Genomic DNA, 19475 nt, shown 5'->3' with positions numbered 1-19475 from the left:
CAGTGCACAGCATGCCAGGGAAAAGCCTGCCTCTTAGGATAGCTCTCACTCCACCCAGGGGCACAGTATGATCACAGAAATCCTATTTTAACCACAAGAAACAGTGAGTCCCAGGGTGACGAGACAAAGGAGCAAGGGGCTTCAGGACTAGAGAGTAAAGCCAGCTGGATCCCACAGACAACCGCTGGGCTTGCATCTGGACAGATGAGCAGCTGTCTCCAGGCAGGGAAGCTCTGCATCTCTCTGAAGGGGTGCGTTAGAAAGACCTTCTGTCTGTGCAGATCACCACCTGCCTCCCTGCTTGTCTGGCAGGCCCTTCTGAGCCCACTTGCCCCATGCAGGCAGCACATGATGGCATCCTTTCCTTAAAAGAGCCCGCAAGCCAGACACAGATGCTTGCCCCATGCATCCTTTCCTAAAAGGGCCCGCGAGCCAGACACAGATGTTCTCCATATCTTGTCAGGGATCTCCACACAGCTTGATCCCCCACACTCAGAAGAGGAGCTGAGGAGAGGCTGAGTTATGGCTTTGTTCTAGGTGCCCCCACCGAGGCTGGCAACCTGAGGGCTCCCTGCAGAAGGCAGTGTAAATGGGACTGAGCAGGGAGCCAGTTTCCAGCTGGTTTTCAACTTTCAACCAGTTGAAGCCTGGACCGAGGGCTTTTCTCCACAGAGTCACTGTGCCCTCTGGCGGGCACAAGCTCTAAAGAGTTCATTTGCGCTTTCTCAGGAATCCCTGTCCCCATTCTTGTCATTGGTTTCCTAGTTTTCTTTTTTTTCCAGCACCCTAACCAGCTGATTTGTTTAGAAACACTGTCCACGCGTCTGTTTCCCCCTACCTCAGGTATTCTCTCTTTCATGTGAGACGAACAACTTCTTTCTAGTTGATCTGCAGCTCTAGGTGGCCTTTTGTGGCATTGTCAAAAAAACACCTAAATTTCTAACCTTATGGAAACTGGTTCCCATGGGCTCCATTGTTGGTGTGTGACTAAGTCAGGCTGGGCAAGGAGGAGCCAAGGAACCATGGCTGTGGGAAACCTACAGAGAGATCTGAGCCATGGGCTGTTAGTGCGCCTGAATCTGAAACTACCTATAAATATGAATATGAATGTCTGTGTATGCATATATTGCTGTGTGTGTATGTATGTGTGCATGTTGTCTGTGTATGTGTGCATTGCTCTGTGTGGCTGTGTGAATTTGTGTCTATGTATTGTGTGGTGTGTGTGTATATGTGTTGGGTGGTGTGTGTGTGTGCGCCTGTGCTTTGTGTGTATGCATGCATGTGTATATGCATAGATGTATGTGTGCATGTGTGTATTTGTATGTGTTTCTGTATGCATGTGTTTTGGTGTACGCCCATTGGATTCGTGTTATTATACAAAATACAGGAGACAGACCCTTAGTAAGAAGAGAGTTTTATTAGCCCTCGGTTTGAGATGGCCAGTGGTTAAGTGTCTGCACGTGCTAACTCGATGGGGATACTGGAGGGTGGCATTCCATGGCTGGAGTGCATAGGCTAAGAGCAAACTCTCTAGTGGTGATGTGGAGAAACACTAGAGACTGGGATTCCACAGTCACTGTGTTCCCAACCACTATGCCTGGCTTCCCAGAGGACGCCAGAGCCACATCATCCAGCCACGCTGGAAGCCAGACCTGCAACGGTCGCCACACTGAATGCACTTCTTTCTTTTGAAGTCCTTAGGCAGCCTGTTCCCAACAAGTATGACATAATTTGAGCGGTTCTTTAAGTAATCAGGGGGTTGATTCTGCAGCTAGGATATGGAAGATGCCGAGATGAAGAGAAACGTGAAGGCAGGGGGCAAGACTCGTACAGAGCCTCGGCAGAAACGAGACAGCAAGTGACGACATGGACGGGTGGATGGAACATCTCTGCTGTCCTAGGGGAGTCCATGGAGTGCACACTGACCCGTATGGGCACTGGGTCTGGCTACTTAGTAAAGGGAAGTGGAAGCCAGAGCTGGGGATTCGGGAAAGTACTATGTAAAGGAAAAACTACTCACTAGGGACTAAATTTTTACAACAATTATATTTTAAAAGGTAGGAATCTCGGAATTGAAGCAGTTTGATTTAATAGGCCCGGATATTACACTCACAGAGAATTTGTTTAAACCTGCAGGTTGCTTTCTGGCCTCCTGCTTGGAGTTTGAGGGAGACAAAGAAGTATAAAGGCGCCATCTAGTGGACAAATAACAAACTGTTAAAATAGTTACAGACTGAACAGCTTGCAGAGGAACTGTCCCTAACCCTCCATACCACCCCTCAAAAAGCTCTCTAATTGAAAGACTGTTCCTCAGCTGGTGGCTTCATGGTGGGATGTTCTGGGAATTTTATGAGGTGGGAACCACCTTGAAGAAGTGGGTCACTTCTTTCTGTGCTGTCATCTGGTTCGGGTCCACCATGCCACAGTGTTGGGGCCTAGCAATAGTAGATTGGACCCAAAAGCCATGAGCCAAAATAAATCTGCCCCTCCCCCACACACACCCAAAGTTGTTAATGTTGAGTGATGTGTCTCAGGGACCAGAAAAGAACCAATACGTAGTTTCAAACAGTAACATTCTACAGGTGGAGGCATAACAACACTGCAGTGGAATTCACGTTCTGTGACAGACTGGAGAGGCTTGTCAAGGACAATCAGTGCTAGCTCCAGGAGAGGAGGTTAGGGAGGCAGTGCTGGCCACCACACAGATGTCCCATCTCTTGGTGTTGGAGCAGTGAATCTTCTCGTTGTACATTTTGTAGCCCAGAGTGTTTTTGTGCATGAATCACAGGCAGGTACTAAATATTCAGAATTAAGATATTGCACATAGCTAAATACTGAAAAACTAAAATGTACATCTTTCTTAACTACTTCTCGGAGAAGACAAAAATACCTCCTCTCCTTCACAACTGCATCCTCACATTGTTCTATGCGAAATACAAAATCAACGGGGAATCAAAGATGCTAGCCTTTGCTTGCTGATTGCGAAGCCTGGACGATGTTCGAGCCCAGTTCTGTTTTACTCTAACAAGCCTTTTGAATTCATTACTTTGATCTTTGGGCCTTGTTGCCTTTGTTTTGCCCTGCTTGAAACCATTTCTTCTTCATCACATGCTTAGCTTGTATGCTAACTCTTCCTCCTCCTTCATCCTACTTATTTCTGTCTGGGAGTGTACATTTTGTACTATTTTCTTTGACTCATACTAAATAGACTCTGAGCTTCATGAAATGGGGGATAATTTATTGACAATGCCTAAATCCCCAAAGCTCCATGAGATACTATCACATACTTGTGCTCAATAGACGTTTGTCATTTTGCACAGCTTGTATAGTGATTGAAAATGATGTCATCTCAGTTTCAAACACTACATTATTGCCCCATGCCTAGACAAAATCAGGAATATAGGGAGCTGTTTGAGGATGCTGAAGACTACACCCAAACCATGTTGGCTCCTAAATTACTTTTTACTGTACTACGCATGGTTTCGACATTCATTACTCAGCTCTCTGTAGAGTTGCACTCTCTGACAGATCTCAGGGAGGCTTTGGCTTGTCTACCTTATCTCCATCAATCTCTTCTTTACCAAAATATTGCCAATGGGAGCATAGGTTGTGCAGAGCTGCTTTCCAAGACAAGCACATGAATCATCAAGGTGCCCGTTCTTGGGGAACTGCTCCTCCTAAGCACAGCCCTATGGAAATCATAGAGTCTGCTTTCACACCGTCCACTGTGCCTGTCCAGACTAATTTGAGAAAATACAGAGAGAACATTGGAAAGGAAAGGGGGAATTCCGTCCATCAAAACGCTTGCTGGGCGTACTTGAGGACTGGACTTTGATGCCCAGCATCTGCGGGAAGCCAGGCCAGCTGGCTTGACACATGACTAAATCGGTACAGATATTTGCCACTGAGACTGAATACTGAATGCCCATCTCTGGATCTCACAGGGTGGAAGGAAAGAATTGGTTCATGAAGACTCTCAAAGGTTGTCTGTTAACCTCTACATACACTTTATGGTGTGTGTGTGTGTGTGTGCGTGCATGCGTGCGTGTGTGTTGTGTGTGTGTGCACTTGTGTGCACTCAAAGAGGGAGAGGGAAAAATTGAAGCTGGGCACGAAGGCACGTGTTCTCAACCCCAGCCTTGGGAGGTAGAGACAGAAAGGACTCTGGACTTACTGGATAGCTTGTTTAGCCTAATTAGGAAGCACCAAATTCCCAGAAGACTCTCTCGAAATAACAGTGTGAATGCCTCATGAGGAAGAACGCAAAGGCTGATCTTTGCCCCGCCTCCACCCTGACCCACACCTGCACATACACAAACACACATGGAGACATATATACACTTAAAAATCTAACAAAGATTCTAGTTTTTCTGGTTGTTGTTGTTGTTGTTTTTGTTTTTCCTTAAAACCCATCATTGAACTCTGTCAGCCTCCCTAAGCAGCCAGACCCAGTGCCCATACGGGTGAGTGTGCACTCCATAGACTCCCCTAGGACAGCAGAAGATCTTCCATCAATCCTTCCATGTCGTCACTTGCTGTCTTGTTTCTGCTGAGGCTCTGTACCAGTCTTGCCCCCTGCCTTCACATCTCTCTTCATTTCGGCATCTTCCATATTCGATATAGGCAGAAAACAGGTTCCTATAAGTGGTCCTTGTATGCTCTTGTCTGCATTTCTTCTGGTTTTGAGTTTGCATTCATCAACCTTTATATGGTTTCTTGGCATTTCCATCTGATCTCTTGGTGCCTGCTAAGGTTCGCATGTGAACTGTCTCCAGTCGGGGGTGCAATCTGGGAAGGAGTGGGAACTTTACAGATTGGGTTGTCACTGGAAGAAGTAGATGAGTGGTACTGTTTCCTTAAAGGACCCGTCTTGTCCCCAGTACTTCCCTGTTCCTGTTTCCCTTTGCTTTCTGGCTACCATGAAGCAAACAACTCCTTTTCCAGGCTCCTGTTGCCTCACCTCAAGCTAAAGCAATGGAGGCAGTCAAGCAGGTCACAGGCTGGAACCTCTGGAAAGGTGGGCAAGAGAAGTTTTTCGTCCCGTCCATGAACGGCTTCAGGTACTTGTCACAGAGACTAAAAGGCCAACAGGACCTCTGCTCAATACTTTCTTAGTATATCTGCTGTATTTTTATCTTAAAAATATCTCCCAGCTGCCTTTGTTTCATTGAGTAGAAAACGGATGTGGAAAACAATCTATGATTCTTGCAGATCAGGAGTTCTGAAAATAAATTTTCTTTCTGTATTTTCTTCCATCCTTCAAGCCCCTTCGGTTTGTTACAGTGGAGGATACAGCATCCCGGTGTCCTCGTCACTAGGATCAAGCCCTCTCTTGTGGACGAATCTTCTGGGGCCACCAAATGATACCTACTTAACTCTTTCATACCGTTTGAGTTTTCTCTAAAATCCAGTCCACATACTTGGCCACGTTGGTGTAGACACCTGGCCTTTCCCTCTGGCCACAGCCTTCACCCCAGCTCGTGATGCCCACCAAGTGCCAGACCCCATTGTGCTTACAGGACAGCGGCCCTCCAGAATCTCCCTGTGGAAGGCAAGAAGAGGAAACATGCACGGACCACTGCAGACACTTCCGCGTATTAAATAAGCGTTGTTCACAGCACTTTCTGTCTGTCTGTCTGTCTGTCTTTCTGTCTTCCTCTCTCTCTCTCTCTCTCTCTCTCTCTCTCTCTCTCTCTCTTTTTTACCTAAAGTTCTGGCCCTGTCACAAGGATCTAAACATGCAATTGCTTACCCCTCCAGTTTTTCTATTTTAGGTATAGTCTCCCTAAAACCCACCCTGTGTGCTGCTGCTGGCTAGTCTGATCTGTCAAGCCCACACATCTTAGAAGAAGGGACTCCAGCTGATGTGCTGCCACCATCAGATTGACCTGTGGGCACGTCTTGATTGCTAACTGATAAATAAATGTTTACAATAGAAAAGTCGCTGAACATGAGTTTAGAAGTAAACCAGTAAGTGTCATTCCTCCACAGCCTCTGCTGTAGTTCCTAACCCAGGGTGCTTCCCTCTACGGTGGACTGTAGCCCTGAGCTAAATAAACCAGAGTTTCCTCACAGCAGCAGAAAGCAATCTAGGGGCAGTGCTGGGGGTAGGACTGTTTTTTTAAAACGCAGTAAGCGCTCACCCCCCATCTGATGGAACTGATTGCTTGGAACCCTCTTACCTTGCACGCGTCCTTCCCCCCTTCTTTATAGCCTGCACAGATCATCTTGCTGGTTATTTTATGATTCCTGTATCTTGTCTGACATTCTTCATTTGACACCAATGGTATCTTGACTTTCTGGAGAGTATTTTGTACTTCACCTGAAAAAGATCATTTTAGTGGAATAATAATGCAATTATATTTAAAAGTCAAATTTTTACATAAAAATTACTAAGCTTAATTAATTTTTATAATTATGGAGTATAAAGAAGACATTAGGTCCAATATTGTATATATCATCTTATTAATTTTATTAATTTTAAAATTAGTTATGACACTAAGTAGAATTTCTTTTCATGCAAAATAATTAGAAACCAAGCTAGAATTTTTTTTTACAGAGAGTGTTCTTTTTTTTTTAATATTTATTTATTTATTATGTATACAATAGTCTATCTGTATGTATGTCTCCAGGCCAGAAGAGGGCACCAGACCTCATTATGTGGTTGCTGGGGATTGAACTCATGACCTTTGGAAGAGCAGGCACTGCTCTTAACCACTGAGCCATCTCTCCAGCCCACAGAGAGTGTTCTTATACTAAAAGTATTCAGTTAAAATAGTCTTGAGAGAGGGCAATCATATTTAATATTTTTAATCAGATACATTGGTCTTTTTATTACTCCTGTAATTGCTTAGGGTCCCTTTAATCACATTTTGGTCATGTGACTAGAGAGAAAGCAAGGGCTATAGTTTAGCTCTGCTCCTGGATTTCGGGATAGAGCCGAGATAGATGAATTCTTTGTTACCTCTTAATCTGGTGTACCCCCATCCAGTCACCCAGCACTCTGTGTATAGCACGTTTTCATCGCCTTTGGAAGGTAGGCATATCGGCCGCTGAGAATCTAATCGTGGAAATCATACATTAGCTATCAGAAGCCGCTACCGTTTGGATCTGAAGTGTCTCCCTGAAAGTCCGTATTCCAAAAACTTCACTCCGTCTGTGACGCTGCTTCGAGAGGGTGGAAGGGGCGTCCTCTAAATGGACAAGAGGTCACGGTCACGGAGGGTGTGCCCCTCTTAGGACCCCAGCCTCTTCCTTTCTCTCTTTCTGCTTCCCAACATCCATGAGATGAAGAGTTTGCTCCTCTTGCGTTCCTCATCAAAGGCTCCAGCAGAGCCCCCAACCCCAGGTGGGAGCCTCTGACGTCATGAGAGCCCAGATTACCTTTCTTGCCTACAAGGTAGTTCCCCCAGGTATTTGATCAGTGATGAAAAGCTGGCTAGCCCAGAATCTTTTCTATTCTCCCCAGAAAAGATGGTTGCTTTATTTGACATTATGTGTGCTTTCTCTATGATATTCATGCTATCTTTTTCTCATATACTTTTATATCTTGTGTTCAGTGTTGAATACAAAATATCCCAAGTTGGGGCTGGAAAAATGGCTCAGTGGTTAAGAACACTGATTGCTCTTCCAGAGGACCTGGGTTCAATTCTTAGCATCTACATGGCAGCTCATGACTGCCTGTAACTCCAGTTCTGGAGGATCTGACATTCTTGCCCAGACATACATGCAGCAAAACACTAATGAACATTAAAAATTAAATAATAATAACAATATAATAAAAGCATCCCAAGTGAGAGGGGCAAGGAAAGGGTAAGACATTCATCTTTATACAAGCTTTCATTTTAACCAGGTTTAATATTCTGTGGCATTTGCTTAATCCCGTTGTCAAGTCGTTTGTCCCTAAAGCAGAATGTCAATCTATATTATTCTTATTATTTCTGTATTTTATAAAGTGATGTCATTCTGTGTCCCTGAAGAAGCCCGAAGGCAAGTCTCTTCACCTGCACTCTCAGAGTGTGATCTAGTATTCTAAGACAAGACCATCAGTCTCAACAGAGTGAGGTCATCTTTCCAGCCCTTTCTTGGTCTTGCTGTAGCATGGGCCTGGCCGATGAGACTGTGATAGCTCCAAGACTGAGCGCTTTATCTAGTTGGCTTTGTAGGTCACTTTCCACCAAAAATTCTATATACCTGTATAATTCATCGATGATTCCAGTTTCAGCAGGGCAATATCATACCCACTTTCTGCCGCCTTATATTGATCATGAATGATGATTTCTTGAACCCTGAAGAAAGCTGTATCTTCATTTATTTCTGATTGGTGGACAATGTCACCATAGACACGCAGGTGCTTAGATGCCTCTGTCCTAAAGAACAAACGAGTGAAAATCAAAAGTGTTGAAACAAGAGCAGCGGGCTAAGTTCCTAGCACCCGGCCGCCCGCATGGCTAGCTTTATACCCGAAATAATTACACGGAAACTGTATTCTTTTGAACACTGCCTGGCCCATTAGTTCCAGCCTCTTATTGGCTAGCTCTTATATATTGATCTAACCCATTTCTAATATTCTATGTAGCACCACGAGCTGGCTTACCAGGAAAAATCTTAACCTGCATCTGTTTGGAGTGGGAGAATCATGGCGACTCCTGACTCGGCTTCTTTCTCCCAGCATTCTGTTCTGTTTACTCCGCCTATCTAAATTCTACCCTATCAGAGGCCAAGCAGTTTTTTTTATTAATTAACCAATGAAAGCAACAGATTAATACAAGATCCACATCCATCACAAAAGATCGCTCAGCAGCCAATTCCCAAACATTAGTGCTTCATGGGTATCTGTGCTCTGCAGAGCCTTTGGGAATCATTCACATCAATGGTCCTTTCCGGCACCTGCTCTAAGGCTGCCAGATGAGGAGCGGTTGACTCTTCCATGCAGTCAGCCCTCCCCACTGAGAGAGAATAAGTTTGGCGAGCAGGATCATCTATATTTTCAAAGTATTTATTTACTACTATGATGGTCCCAGATTTCACCCACATCCAATGATGGTGTGTCCCAAGGAGGACAACCACAGTACTAACCCAGAGAAGCAGTGAGCGGCTGTCAGTATCCACTGGTTTCCGATGATGGAGCCTCCACACAGGTGTCGCTGGGTGGGCGAGGTGATGTGCAGGGTTACCTGCCACGGCCACTCACCGTGAACAGATGCACTTCCTCCGACAATCCTGGACTTGATTTTGGTTGTGCACACTACAACAGATAAAGCACCTATGGCGTCATTGTCGTGGGTCCTTCTGTGACTTGAGAAATCTCTAGGGAGCGTTCCATCCCATAAGCAGGAAAGCAGCCTTTAGGTTAGTGAGTGAGCAGTAACTAGGACATACTACCAGTAGCTCAATGAAGCCCTTCAGTAAAAGTTACATCTGAATGTCTGTTCCATTAGTTTAAACAGGATGATCAAAGTATACAGTGCTCAACATTGCATTTGGGATTAGGAAATACATCTTCTAGTAGCGTTGCTAGGTGTCTTTAGAAAGTCAAATTACATTGGAGACCAACCACAGTGTAAAGATGACAAACACCTCAGTGAGACGTGCCCTCTACATGAGGGTATTATGTAGAAAATATTGCACAGTGCTACCTGCTTCTCTAATTTACACCTCCGAATGCAGACTGAAAGGGCATACAGTTTTATTTGTTTCTATATTTTCTCCTCTAGCTATCAATCTGTAGCTGATATAGTCTGTCACTTCCACAGGCCAGACTCTATAAATTCAACAGAGAAGAACATAACGAAGGCAGAAAGGGGTGAAAAACAGAACCTTCAATTTATCAAGGTATCAAATCTGGAACTCGGTTTTTAAAGCATGCCCACATCACTTAACAGTATTTTGTAATCGTCCTATCTACCTCTAAGAAGTAGAATTAAGACAATACTTGGTTTAAATGTTCCTTCTTATTTGGTAAATTTATCATGAGGAAAATAGAGGATATATGAACTTCAACTTAATTCACTTTCTTAAGAGTCTTGGGTCACCCGGAGATTGCCAAGAAGCCTCTGAATTCTAGGAAGGCGTGTTTTCTAGTTAGGACGTTAGAACATCTGAGTGTGCTATAAATCAGAAGTTGAGCATCGAGTCACCTTCTAGCACAGCCAATGATGTGACACAAGAGTTTATACTACTAAAACTGTCACAAGCAGGGAGCAGCGTTGCATTTTGTTCAGAAAACCAGTTACAATGCAATTTACATGGCATCATAACACTGGGCATTAAGCAATACATGTAATCTTTATTTATGCTTCACTGAAGGATCAAGTGGAAAGAAAATGATTTAATTAATGCCCTGGTTGATAGCTTAATATCTGAGAATTAAAACAAAGCAAAAATTTTTTGGTTTTGAAAATAAAAAGTAGCCCTTTGGGTCTGTCTCTTCAGGAAATTCTTCCTGAAATGACTAAAAAAAAATATATCTAATATCTATATAGATGTAGCTATAGATATGTATAGATATAGATATAACATATATTCAATTCATCAAATCATTTAGGATTTAATGAAGAATTGATTAATATGCTTCAAACATGGGAAGGTTGGGAAAAAGCTAGGATAAAGGAAAATTTCTAAATTTGTTAACTTACAAATTATCTCTCTTCTGTGTCTATTTTTGTTGTCCTTTTAAATACAGGATCTTCTTATCTAATCCAACCTGGCCTCAAATTCCCGATTCCCCTCCCTCAGCCTCCTGAATGCTGGGAATATAGGCTTGGGCCACTGTTTCCACCCCTCTGTGGTGGTTGTTGGCTAGCTCTGTGTTCACATTCAGTTGAATATTTCCCTTCCATTGCACTGTTTTTAAATACTCACCATTATCCATTTTGCACAGCCTCAAAGTGTATCCAGAGATGCTTCCCCTCCCATGAAGTATTCTAGTTGGAGATCCATTTGAAGACAGTTTTAGGGAGCATCTGCCCCTGTGGTTGAAAACATACAGTATAAACATAACACGTTCTACAAAGAGGTGCCCCAAACACACCCACCTGACTCGTGCCTTACTTCCCTTCATTGCGAGATCCTCGAAATGGGGAATAGGTAAAAAACTGGCAGCGGACAGCATTGGTGCACGTTTTCTGGCAGGTTTCATGGCCTTTCACTTCAACAATATCCAATTCTTCTCCCAAGAAATCAGTGTCGTTGTAGAAGGACGGATGGCAGAATACTAGACAACAGAGCACAAGGCAGGTTTGAAACATGTGGTCTTCGCATTCATTCTTCTCCTCGGGACCTTTGAGAAGGAAGCTCACTGTTTACCTGGGGTGCTGTGCTTGCAATGCTGGAGACTGAAGCCAGAAAGCGCATTGTTCTTTGTAATGCGCGAGCTTGGTAATCCACTTTCAGATGTTTTAAGGAGGCAAAGATGTCTACGGGATAAAAGGGGGATGTATAAAGAAATCCTGAGAAATCGTGCAAAACATACTCAAGAGAAAGATCCCTCTTACAGCGTGTGTGAAAAGTCAAGTCAGCTCATAGCATTTAATAGCAACCACGTCCCTACCACCTCTCTTGAAACACTGGATTACATTCCGTAAACTGTATGTCACTGAGAACTTATCAAAGCATCTTGGAATTTGCCCTATTGTGAGTGTTCTTGGAGTCTCCCTGCTCCTGGTGTTGTTGCTTCCAACAGGTTCAGCCTATCTCAAAGAGCCTGCTGCTTGGATGTCTCCTATCTTGTGTGTGTAGCACATTTTTATTGCCCTGTTTACCTTTGAGATTCTCTCGGCCACTCTTGGGAAAAGAATGTAAAGAACGAACAAGTGGGGTGATGCGTACAAATGCGTCGGCAGACAAAGGCGTCTGGGGCCAGCACTCTGTCAACGTTGAGGTCGGCAAGCACCGTGTTCGGGAAAATGTCCCTAATGCAAGCTGTACGACAGAAGTAGAAGCTGTGTTAGGATGTCAGGGGACGGGCAACGTCATAGACACTCCAGACAGCGGTTGTTCATTTTATTAAAAAGAGGAAGTTCTTCCAAAGATCTTTACCTTTTCATTTATTAAAAATAAGCAGATTATTAGTGGGAATTTAAGAAGAAATTCTTTCCAGGACATAATGAACCACATCACATGAAGACAGTGAAAGGTGACTGGGTCGGCTTCATCAGGGAGCATCAACTGTTTGCAAAGTTTGACCTATTGCACACACCCTCAACATTCTGCAGGCTTAATGTGCAAATACCGCATAGAGAAAACAATAGTTACCCGCGTTAGACAGTCCACAGGACTTCAGTGAAAATCCCGACACCACGTTATTGAGCTTCGTTATTCTGGTTGGTGTCCCCGTTTGGGTGTACTTCAAAAGACAAGTTTTACTACATAGAACAAAAACAAAAAATATTATTCTTTCTGAGTCTATAAAAGCACAAGAGGATAAGAAATTACCATCTGCAGGGAGGAAATGGCTGTAATAACAAAGGAATTGCTCGGAGGAGTGTTCACCTGCCGGGCTAGTTGAGTTCTGGCAGCTTCTCTAACCATAGGGTGGCCCTGTGGACTCAGGAACAATGTTATCTCTTCCATGACGACCTGAGAGGCCTGATGTGGTGTGAGGGGTGGAGTGTGAAAATGGGTCATTTCTCTAGACCTTTGCAACTTTAGCCCTCTAAGTGAGCTTTTTTAGAAGCCCTAGGAACATTTTCCTGACCTGCAGTTCACGTTCTATTAAGTCTAAGACATAAAAACTGTCCTCTGAGGGGGGAAGTACAGAGAACCATAGAAGGCTATTTTCCATGTTTTATTACTGATTTTTGAATGCATCTTTAATGCTTTGCTTCCTTTCATTTCTTTTTCAAAACTGTAGAAAGGAGATTATAAATAGAAAGTGTTAAAAACCCAACCATAAAATAATAAAGTTAATTGTGCAAATCTGGATTATGACAAAGAGTCCTAAATCGAAAAATGAACCTTGGGAGTTGGAGGATGGCTCTTCTGACCTCTAGTTACCTATACACCTGTGCATGTATATACACAGCACCTACACACACATACACACGCAATGTTAAAAGAACAAATCATATAATTTTAATAAAATTTAAAAGCTAAACATGCAGATTTAGTCATTTAGTGAACAGATCACTTTTATATTATTATGCAATAGATTTCTTTCTGGAAGGTTTCAAAACCCCACAAGAAACAGTACAAAACTTTGTCCATGGGCTTCAATTGCTTCATCGTAGGGAAGGAACAGAGCTGTATAGCCAGCTAGATGGATAAATAGATTTTATTTCTGATTCTTTAGGTCAGGACTGCTATGTTTTAGACTGGGAAGAGCACTGCCAATCAATCCACTCACAGCTCTCTCGCTGAACTACAAATGTAAAAATGTTGTGTTTTTGAAATTAGTTCAAATATAGGGTAAGCATATGTATGCTTTACAGCAGTGTTGTTGAAACAGAGTCTGTGAGCCTGCACTATATGTATTGTGTATGGTGTGTGTGTGTGTGTGTGTGTGATGTGGGTATGCAAACGTGATTGGGAAGTCTAGAGAAGGACTTTAATGAGAGACAGAATTCATTAAACCTGGCACTGGCCAGTGAACCCCAATAATTATCTCTGCCCCCTCATCCAATCCCCAGGCCCCAAGCACAATTGCATCTGGCTTTTATATGGGCACTGAGATCCAAACCCGGGTCCTCATCCTTGCACAGATAGAGCATTTACACATGGAATCATCTTCCAGCCCTGAAACACAAAATCTTGATTATGAATTAAGTGTGTGCTTATTAGACATTTGATGAGCTTTTCATGACAAAGCAGTGATTGCTATTATGCAAATGTTTCTGGGAGGGGGGGCTACGTAAACTTAGGCTTCAAACTGATGAAAATAATGAAGGAGCCGGTGGTTTTCTTGCTCCTGGCACTCCTCTGTCCCGGAGCTCGGTCAACAGTCCACTCACCGATGCTCCACACTGGGAAAACGCCCTGTTGCGTATGTGAAAAAGTGACAATGGGCATCATTGGTGCACCTCTCTTGGCACTCCTGAGCGTTCTTCACGACCGAGCTGTTGTAGTTCATGCCCTTCATGTCTAGGTCCACATAGACATCTTTGCTGCAAGCTGGAAATGAAGGCAGGAACGTGAGCAGCGACAGCAGTGCTGCCTCCGCAATGGCCCCCTAGACTCAGACCTTTCCTTTGTTGTCCACTTTCCCAGCGAAGCCCCTTGTTTTGTTTCACTCTGTGTAATGTAATTCCTACTTCCTCTTGGAGGTGTTTTGAGGAAGCTGATGTCCTTCTTATACAGGAACAACATTAAGCTTGGAAATCTGCATTTTCTTTCTGACCTAGAGCCTAAACTGCACCAACTAATTGATTCACTCGTTAATTTATAGAACGATATGCATTTCACTATTAAGACATGTGCCGCTTCAGTCTTTGGAATTTCTTTTCCTTTTGATTTGAATTAGTATCTATAATAAGGGCTTTTGTGTACAATTTCAGGCTGGGAGGAAGAAGTCAATAAGAACTAAGATCTGTGCGCTGACACGACTTTATGAATTGAGAAATGCTCATGACTGAGAGTGTGTGTATGCGGGCGATGCGGGGCGGGGGGGGGCGAATACAGATACCCACATGCTCTACTCTGAGTAAGAAGGTTCTTCCTTAGTGAGAGATCTTAATTCTGGATGGTAGTGTTTTATGCCATAAATCTATATCAGAAGCAATTCCATGTATCAACTATAATGGCTACTATTTATGACATTTGTTAAGAAATCGTACCACTTAATTGCTGAGGGCATTGCTTGAACGAATATCCAGAAACTGTTCCTGTCATGTTTACCGTTGGCAGCGTTTCTGTGATGCTGTCCTTCAGGATGCAAGCAAACCTGTTCTTTGGGAAAAGATAACATTCCTCAGTGGGAATTCATGTTTTGGAAGAGTGGATCCTTGGGTGAAAGAGAAGGAAACAAACCACTGGGTCTCGGGCCAAAGCAAATGTTTACTTAACAAGACTCTGACTTTGCTTTAATTTCAACATCCCTACACTTAAAAGAACACATATGACCCTCCTCTCCAACAGGACACGGACAGGAGCGGTGGACTCTGAACTATTGCTAAACTGTCGTTAAAAATCTACCAGTGTTATATGGGCAATGAGCTAGAATGGTTTTCTGTTTTACAGGACTACATATTGTAAAGACACCTCTCTCTCTCTCTCTCTCTCTCTCTCCCTCCCTCACCCCCCCCCCCCCCGTATGCATGCGTGCATGTGCGTTTGACATGCATAAGAAAGCCAGCAGAGGGCAGTGGAACACTTGGAGCTGGAGTTACAAATGATTGCAAACCTCTGCAAGTGGATGCTGGGGACAAACCTTGGGTCCTCTAGAATAGCAGCCAGTGATCTTAACCACTGAGTTGCCCCTTTAGCCCCTACATGATTACATTTTTAAATGGTGTTAGAAATAGAGAATGTTCTTCTGTTTGCAACTGGTCCATCAGAACCTAAAGTTTTATGCCTGGCCTTGTTCATAATAAGAGGTTTGCCAATCTCTGTTCTAGCTTTCAAAAAAAATAATTCATGTTTATGGTAGTATGCGGAAATCTGTGAATCCAGCAAGAACAAAGATAGTGTCGACTTAGCTGTTTTCATAAAAGGTTACATATTAAATTTCAAGTTTAGCATAAAGACAGAAATGGATGGAATACCACCCAAGATTTTAAAAATATGAATAAAAATATGAATCAAAACAGTCATAGGAAACCTGTGAAATATGATGAGAATTTAGCTGCTATAGATAATATTTGAAGTGTGTAATGGTGTAGGGTAACATTGTTAAGTTTCTTATACTTCCTCTGTTGTGAAATGTTTGTTGAAGTATTTAGAGGTGCAAGGCTATGAAAGTTTAAAATCACTTCCAGTATTTAGCTGTGAATACCCACAGGTTGGTAAAGCAGACATAATAGGATATTAGAGGGTGCAGGAGATTATTGTAATATTTCTTCATGGTATTCTTATAAGCTTTTTTTCTAATTGAATGATTAGAAGAAAGTTCTAGATAACAGCCACTACCATTAACCAATAGCAGCAAAATGACAAAATATAAGACAAAACGCAGAAGACAGAAAATACGATCTTAACATTGAGATCTCAAAAGGCATTGCAGTTTTTCACAAAGGTACCTAGACTTCGTCCTTTCTGTGATATTCAATAATTCAGTGGAAGGAGAACTCATTTTCCAGCTGGTGATGTCACATTTCACAAACTGACAGGAGGGAATTTGGGTGGAGGTAATCCGCAGTGGTAAGTAACCGGCCTCTGAAATTAATTGCTCTTCGGAGAAACATAAGGAGTTACCATTTGGTAGGATCATCCGAAGATGACTCAGCCATGAACGTGAAGAGCAGGCACCGTGGGTGGTGGGTGCAGACCAGTTGGCAGTACTTGGCACTCGGTGTGAAAACAGTACCGATGTCACCTCCTTGAAAGCTGGTGTCTTTGAAGAGCGTAGTGACACAGCCTGCGATTAGACACACACGGCACACGTTATTGTGGATTTTGGTAGGCACTTACCGTTAGATAATTCGATAAAGTCAACGCTACCCCGCCTGCTTCCCGTAAACTATGCCTGAACTCGGACATCAGATCAACTAACACTGTTAGGTTAGCTTCTGTAGTGAACAGCCCCAGATGGAAATAAAACCACAAACAACGTATTGGCCTTGGGGGCACCACCATTGTGAGTGATTGTTTTGGGAAGGCTGCGGCAGCAATTCAATGATTTCTCAGCTCTTTGGTTTGTAAAACATGATCCTCAGGAAAGCCCTCCTTCATTGCTTTAACACCACAACATACTAAAAGCCAAGACGCATGGCGTCTCCTACGATGTCATGCTAACGTTAAAAGTGGACTCATTTACCAGCGAGAAGAACATAGAAGTCTCAGAGAAGACTCAAATCCGTTGAGTCAAATTGAGTTAAAACCTCAGGTAAGTTTTTCTTATAAAAATCCAGAGAACATAAAAATTTTAAAGTCCTCTGTTGCTAGAAAGAGATACTTAATAATCCATAGGCTCTGTGTCCTTTGGGACTGCTCCCTAGTGACTGCATAAAAGGTTACAGGTCTGCCGGGCGGGCGGTGGTGGCACACGCCTTTAATCCCAGCACTTGGGAGGCAGAGGCAGGTGGATCTCTGAATTGGAGGCCAGCCTGGACTACAGAGTGAGTTCCAGGAAAACCAGGCCTACACAGAGAAACCCTGTCTTGAAAAACAAACCAAATCAAAACAAAAGACAAAATCTAACAAATATGTCAAGACAGTACTGACAATTTACCAAGGAAATAACAATGGAATTTCAAACAATGACAATGAAGGAATAACATGAGTAGCAATCTTATCACAAATAAAAACTAAATTATAAACTGTATAGTTTAATCTTTTGCAAAGTGTTTATTTTATTAAATCTCTACCTATATTTGCCATTTTTCATATGTGCAACACCAAAAAGAATTTACTTTGGTTAAAGGCCAGTGACAGTCTTAGGGAGTCAATGTAACATAAATAAATTACTTTTAAAAGAGTTTTTAAATTTTCATTTTAAATAACAAACATGGGGTGAAAATATTCATATTGAGTTGTTATGACCAATATTAAGTTACAATTGTACTAATTAAGTCTACTGAATATTAAGTAATTAATAAACAGAATCAATAGCTAAATTAACCAAATGGGTAAGCTGTACATCAATATTTTGATAACATTTTCAGCCCAGAGTTGGTGTGTGTATGTGTGTTGCTGGACTGAATGCCTTATAGAACACTAATCAGAGAGGTGATTCAAGCCTTTCAGCTTTCTGCTATTGTCTTAGGTATCACTGCAATACATTATTTAGGTAGATAGAGATGCAGGTCTGTAGATAGACGTAACCATCATGCAGATGATATAGGGATAGTCTCTTTGTAATCCTGTGTTTATATCTCTTTCTTTCTTTGGACCCCTTAAGTGGAAATCTTGACTGGAAAATAAATGATTTTACTTCCTTCCCTGGAGTTAGCAGTATGGAATTAACCCAAAATATGTGGGGATTGGCATGTAATTTCTCTTCGTAGACTTATGTTGTTTCCGACTCTACAGGTCAGAAAATGAGCTATTTCTAGGCCATATTTAAATATTGAAGAGAGTCCTTAAAAGCTGTGATTAAGATGCTGAAGTGTAGCTCTTCACAGTTGATGGCTTCTGCCAGGGGGTAGGGAAGGACTCAGTGTTCTTTAAAAGACCGGCTGCTGTGAATTTGACCGTGCTCCAATGAGTACATTGGCAACACCAATTGGACTTGGTGAGGCTTTTCGGGGGGAGGTGATGCAAAGGTGTGAGGGTGGACCTGTGGGGGAGGGGAAGTAAGTGTGATCAGGGTGAACTGCATGAAATTCCCAAATAATTAATAAAAGTAGTATGTTGGGAAAAATAAAGCAACACTTACCATCAGAAACTGAGACAAAAAAGATAAAATATACCACTTGATGTAATGAGGTCATCCTACAAAGAGAAGAATGTCAATGATTTTAGAGTTTAAAGTGCAAATATATAACCCCCTCCCTGCTCCAATTTTCCATCTTTATTTTCTCTTCCAACTCATTTCCTTTGTTTTCAGTTTTGAACTCTCTCTCCCTCCTTCCATACACACACACACACATATAAATAATTCACACATATATATAATTATCCTTACAATTTCTATTTCTGAAAAAAAAACTAAAAATTTGTTAATATATTGTCTTGGTCCCTTGAAAATATACATGCCCTACTAAATACTGAAAAAGCTGTTAACACACACACACACACACACAGACTCATATCTAGTTTCTGTATTGCTCTTTAGTTTCTTTTTCTTGAAAAACACTTCTTACTGACTACAAGCTACTAGTCTTCCATTCTGCCTCCACTCTCAAGTTGACTGACTGTAGGGTATGACTAATTGTATCTGCAATGTAAAATCAGATACCTTTTAAAAATCAATCTTTCCATACAGAAAAAGTTAAGCTCTCGTTGCAGAAGAGGGAGCACTATTAGGCACACGTGGTTGAGAGAAATGCCCAGTTTTAAAGCCATACCTGCAGGAACTTTTTCTGTCTTCGCTGCAGTCCTCAGTTGGGGTGATTTCTCTCTTCAATGTAGTCTTGTTCCCCTCTGAATGAGCTTGCGTAGGACAATGTTCCTTAAACTATTATTTGTACTGGTTTCCTTTGTCATGTGACATCCTGTCTTCGCTCAGCATGCTCAGCGTGTCTGGTGTCAGAAAAGGTCCTTTCAGTCCCTGCTAATGAAACGTACCTCACCTACCTCAGGAGAGCAGCAAGCTCTTTCAACACACCAAATGTGTGTGCTTTCTTTACACTGTGTACGCAAACAAGCAGCGCACACCAAGATGGCCAGAGAACCTGACCTTGCCTTAGCCATTGGGCAAACTCAGATTGAGAGTGCCTGCC

At 42.6% G+C, this 19475-nt stretch overlaps 1 protein-coding gene across 2 annotated transcripts; it reads right to left on the bottom strand.

Moving 5' to 3' along the window:
• Positions 1-5380: 5380 nt before the first annotated feature.
• F11 (coagulation factor XI) lies at positions 5381-18524 on the bottom strand. Of its 2 annotated transcripts, none has more exons than XM_057752722.1 (14): positions 18470-18524; positions 16348-16510; positions 14772-14878; positions 13950-14109; positions 12256-12365; positions 11763-11922; positions 11308-11417; positions 11053-11215; positions 10864-10970; positions 9079-9247; positions 8194-8369; positions 6965-7060; positions 6183-6322; positions 5381-5542 (listed from the first exon to the last, which is right to left on the bottom strand). In XM_057752722.1, exons 1-14 carry the CDS (start codon positions 18522-18524, stop codon positions 5381-5383), a joined length of 1878 nt encoding a protein of 625 aa, XP_057608705.1. The 2 variants fall into 2 exon arrangements, with proteins under 2 accessions (XP_057608705.1, XP_057608704.1); XM_057752721.1 differs by having other exon boundaries at positions 10864-10979; positions 11056-11215.
• Between the last annotated feature and the right edge of the window lie 951 nt (positions 18525-19475).

Source organism: Chionomys nivalis, chromosome 20, assembly GCF_950005125.1.
Source record: "Chionomys nivalis chromosome 20, mChiNiv1.1, whole genome shotgun sequence".
NCBI classification, from domain to species: domain Eukaryota; kingdom Metazoa; phylum Chordata; class Mammalia; order Rodentia; family Cricetidae; genus Chionomys; species Chionomys nivalis.
This window is presented reverse-complemented; position numbering and strand designations above follow the sequence as displayed.

Coding starts and splice junctions, on each gene's coding strand:
- F11 (XM_057752721.1), bottom strand. CDS start 18,524: ATGACCTCATTACATCAAGTGGTATATTTTATCTTTTTTGTCTCAGTT. Junction 11,418..11,762: donor TGGCCGAGAGAATCTCAAAG/GTAAACAGGGCA, acceptor TTTATCCCGTAG/ACATCTTTGCCTCCTTAAAA. Junction 8,370..9,078: donor GCCGCTCACTGCTTCTCTGG/GTTAGTACTGTG, acceptor TTTGTTCTTTAG/GACAGAGGCATCTAAGCACC.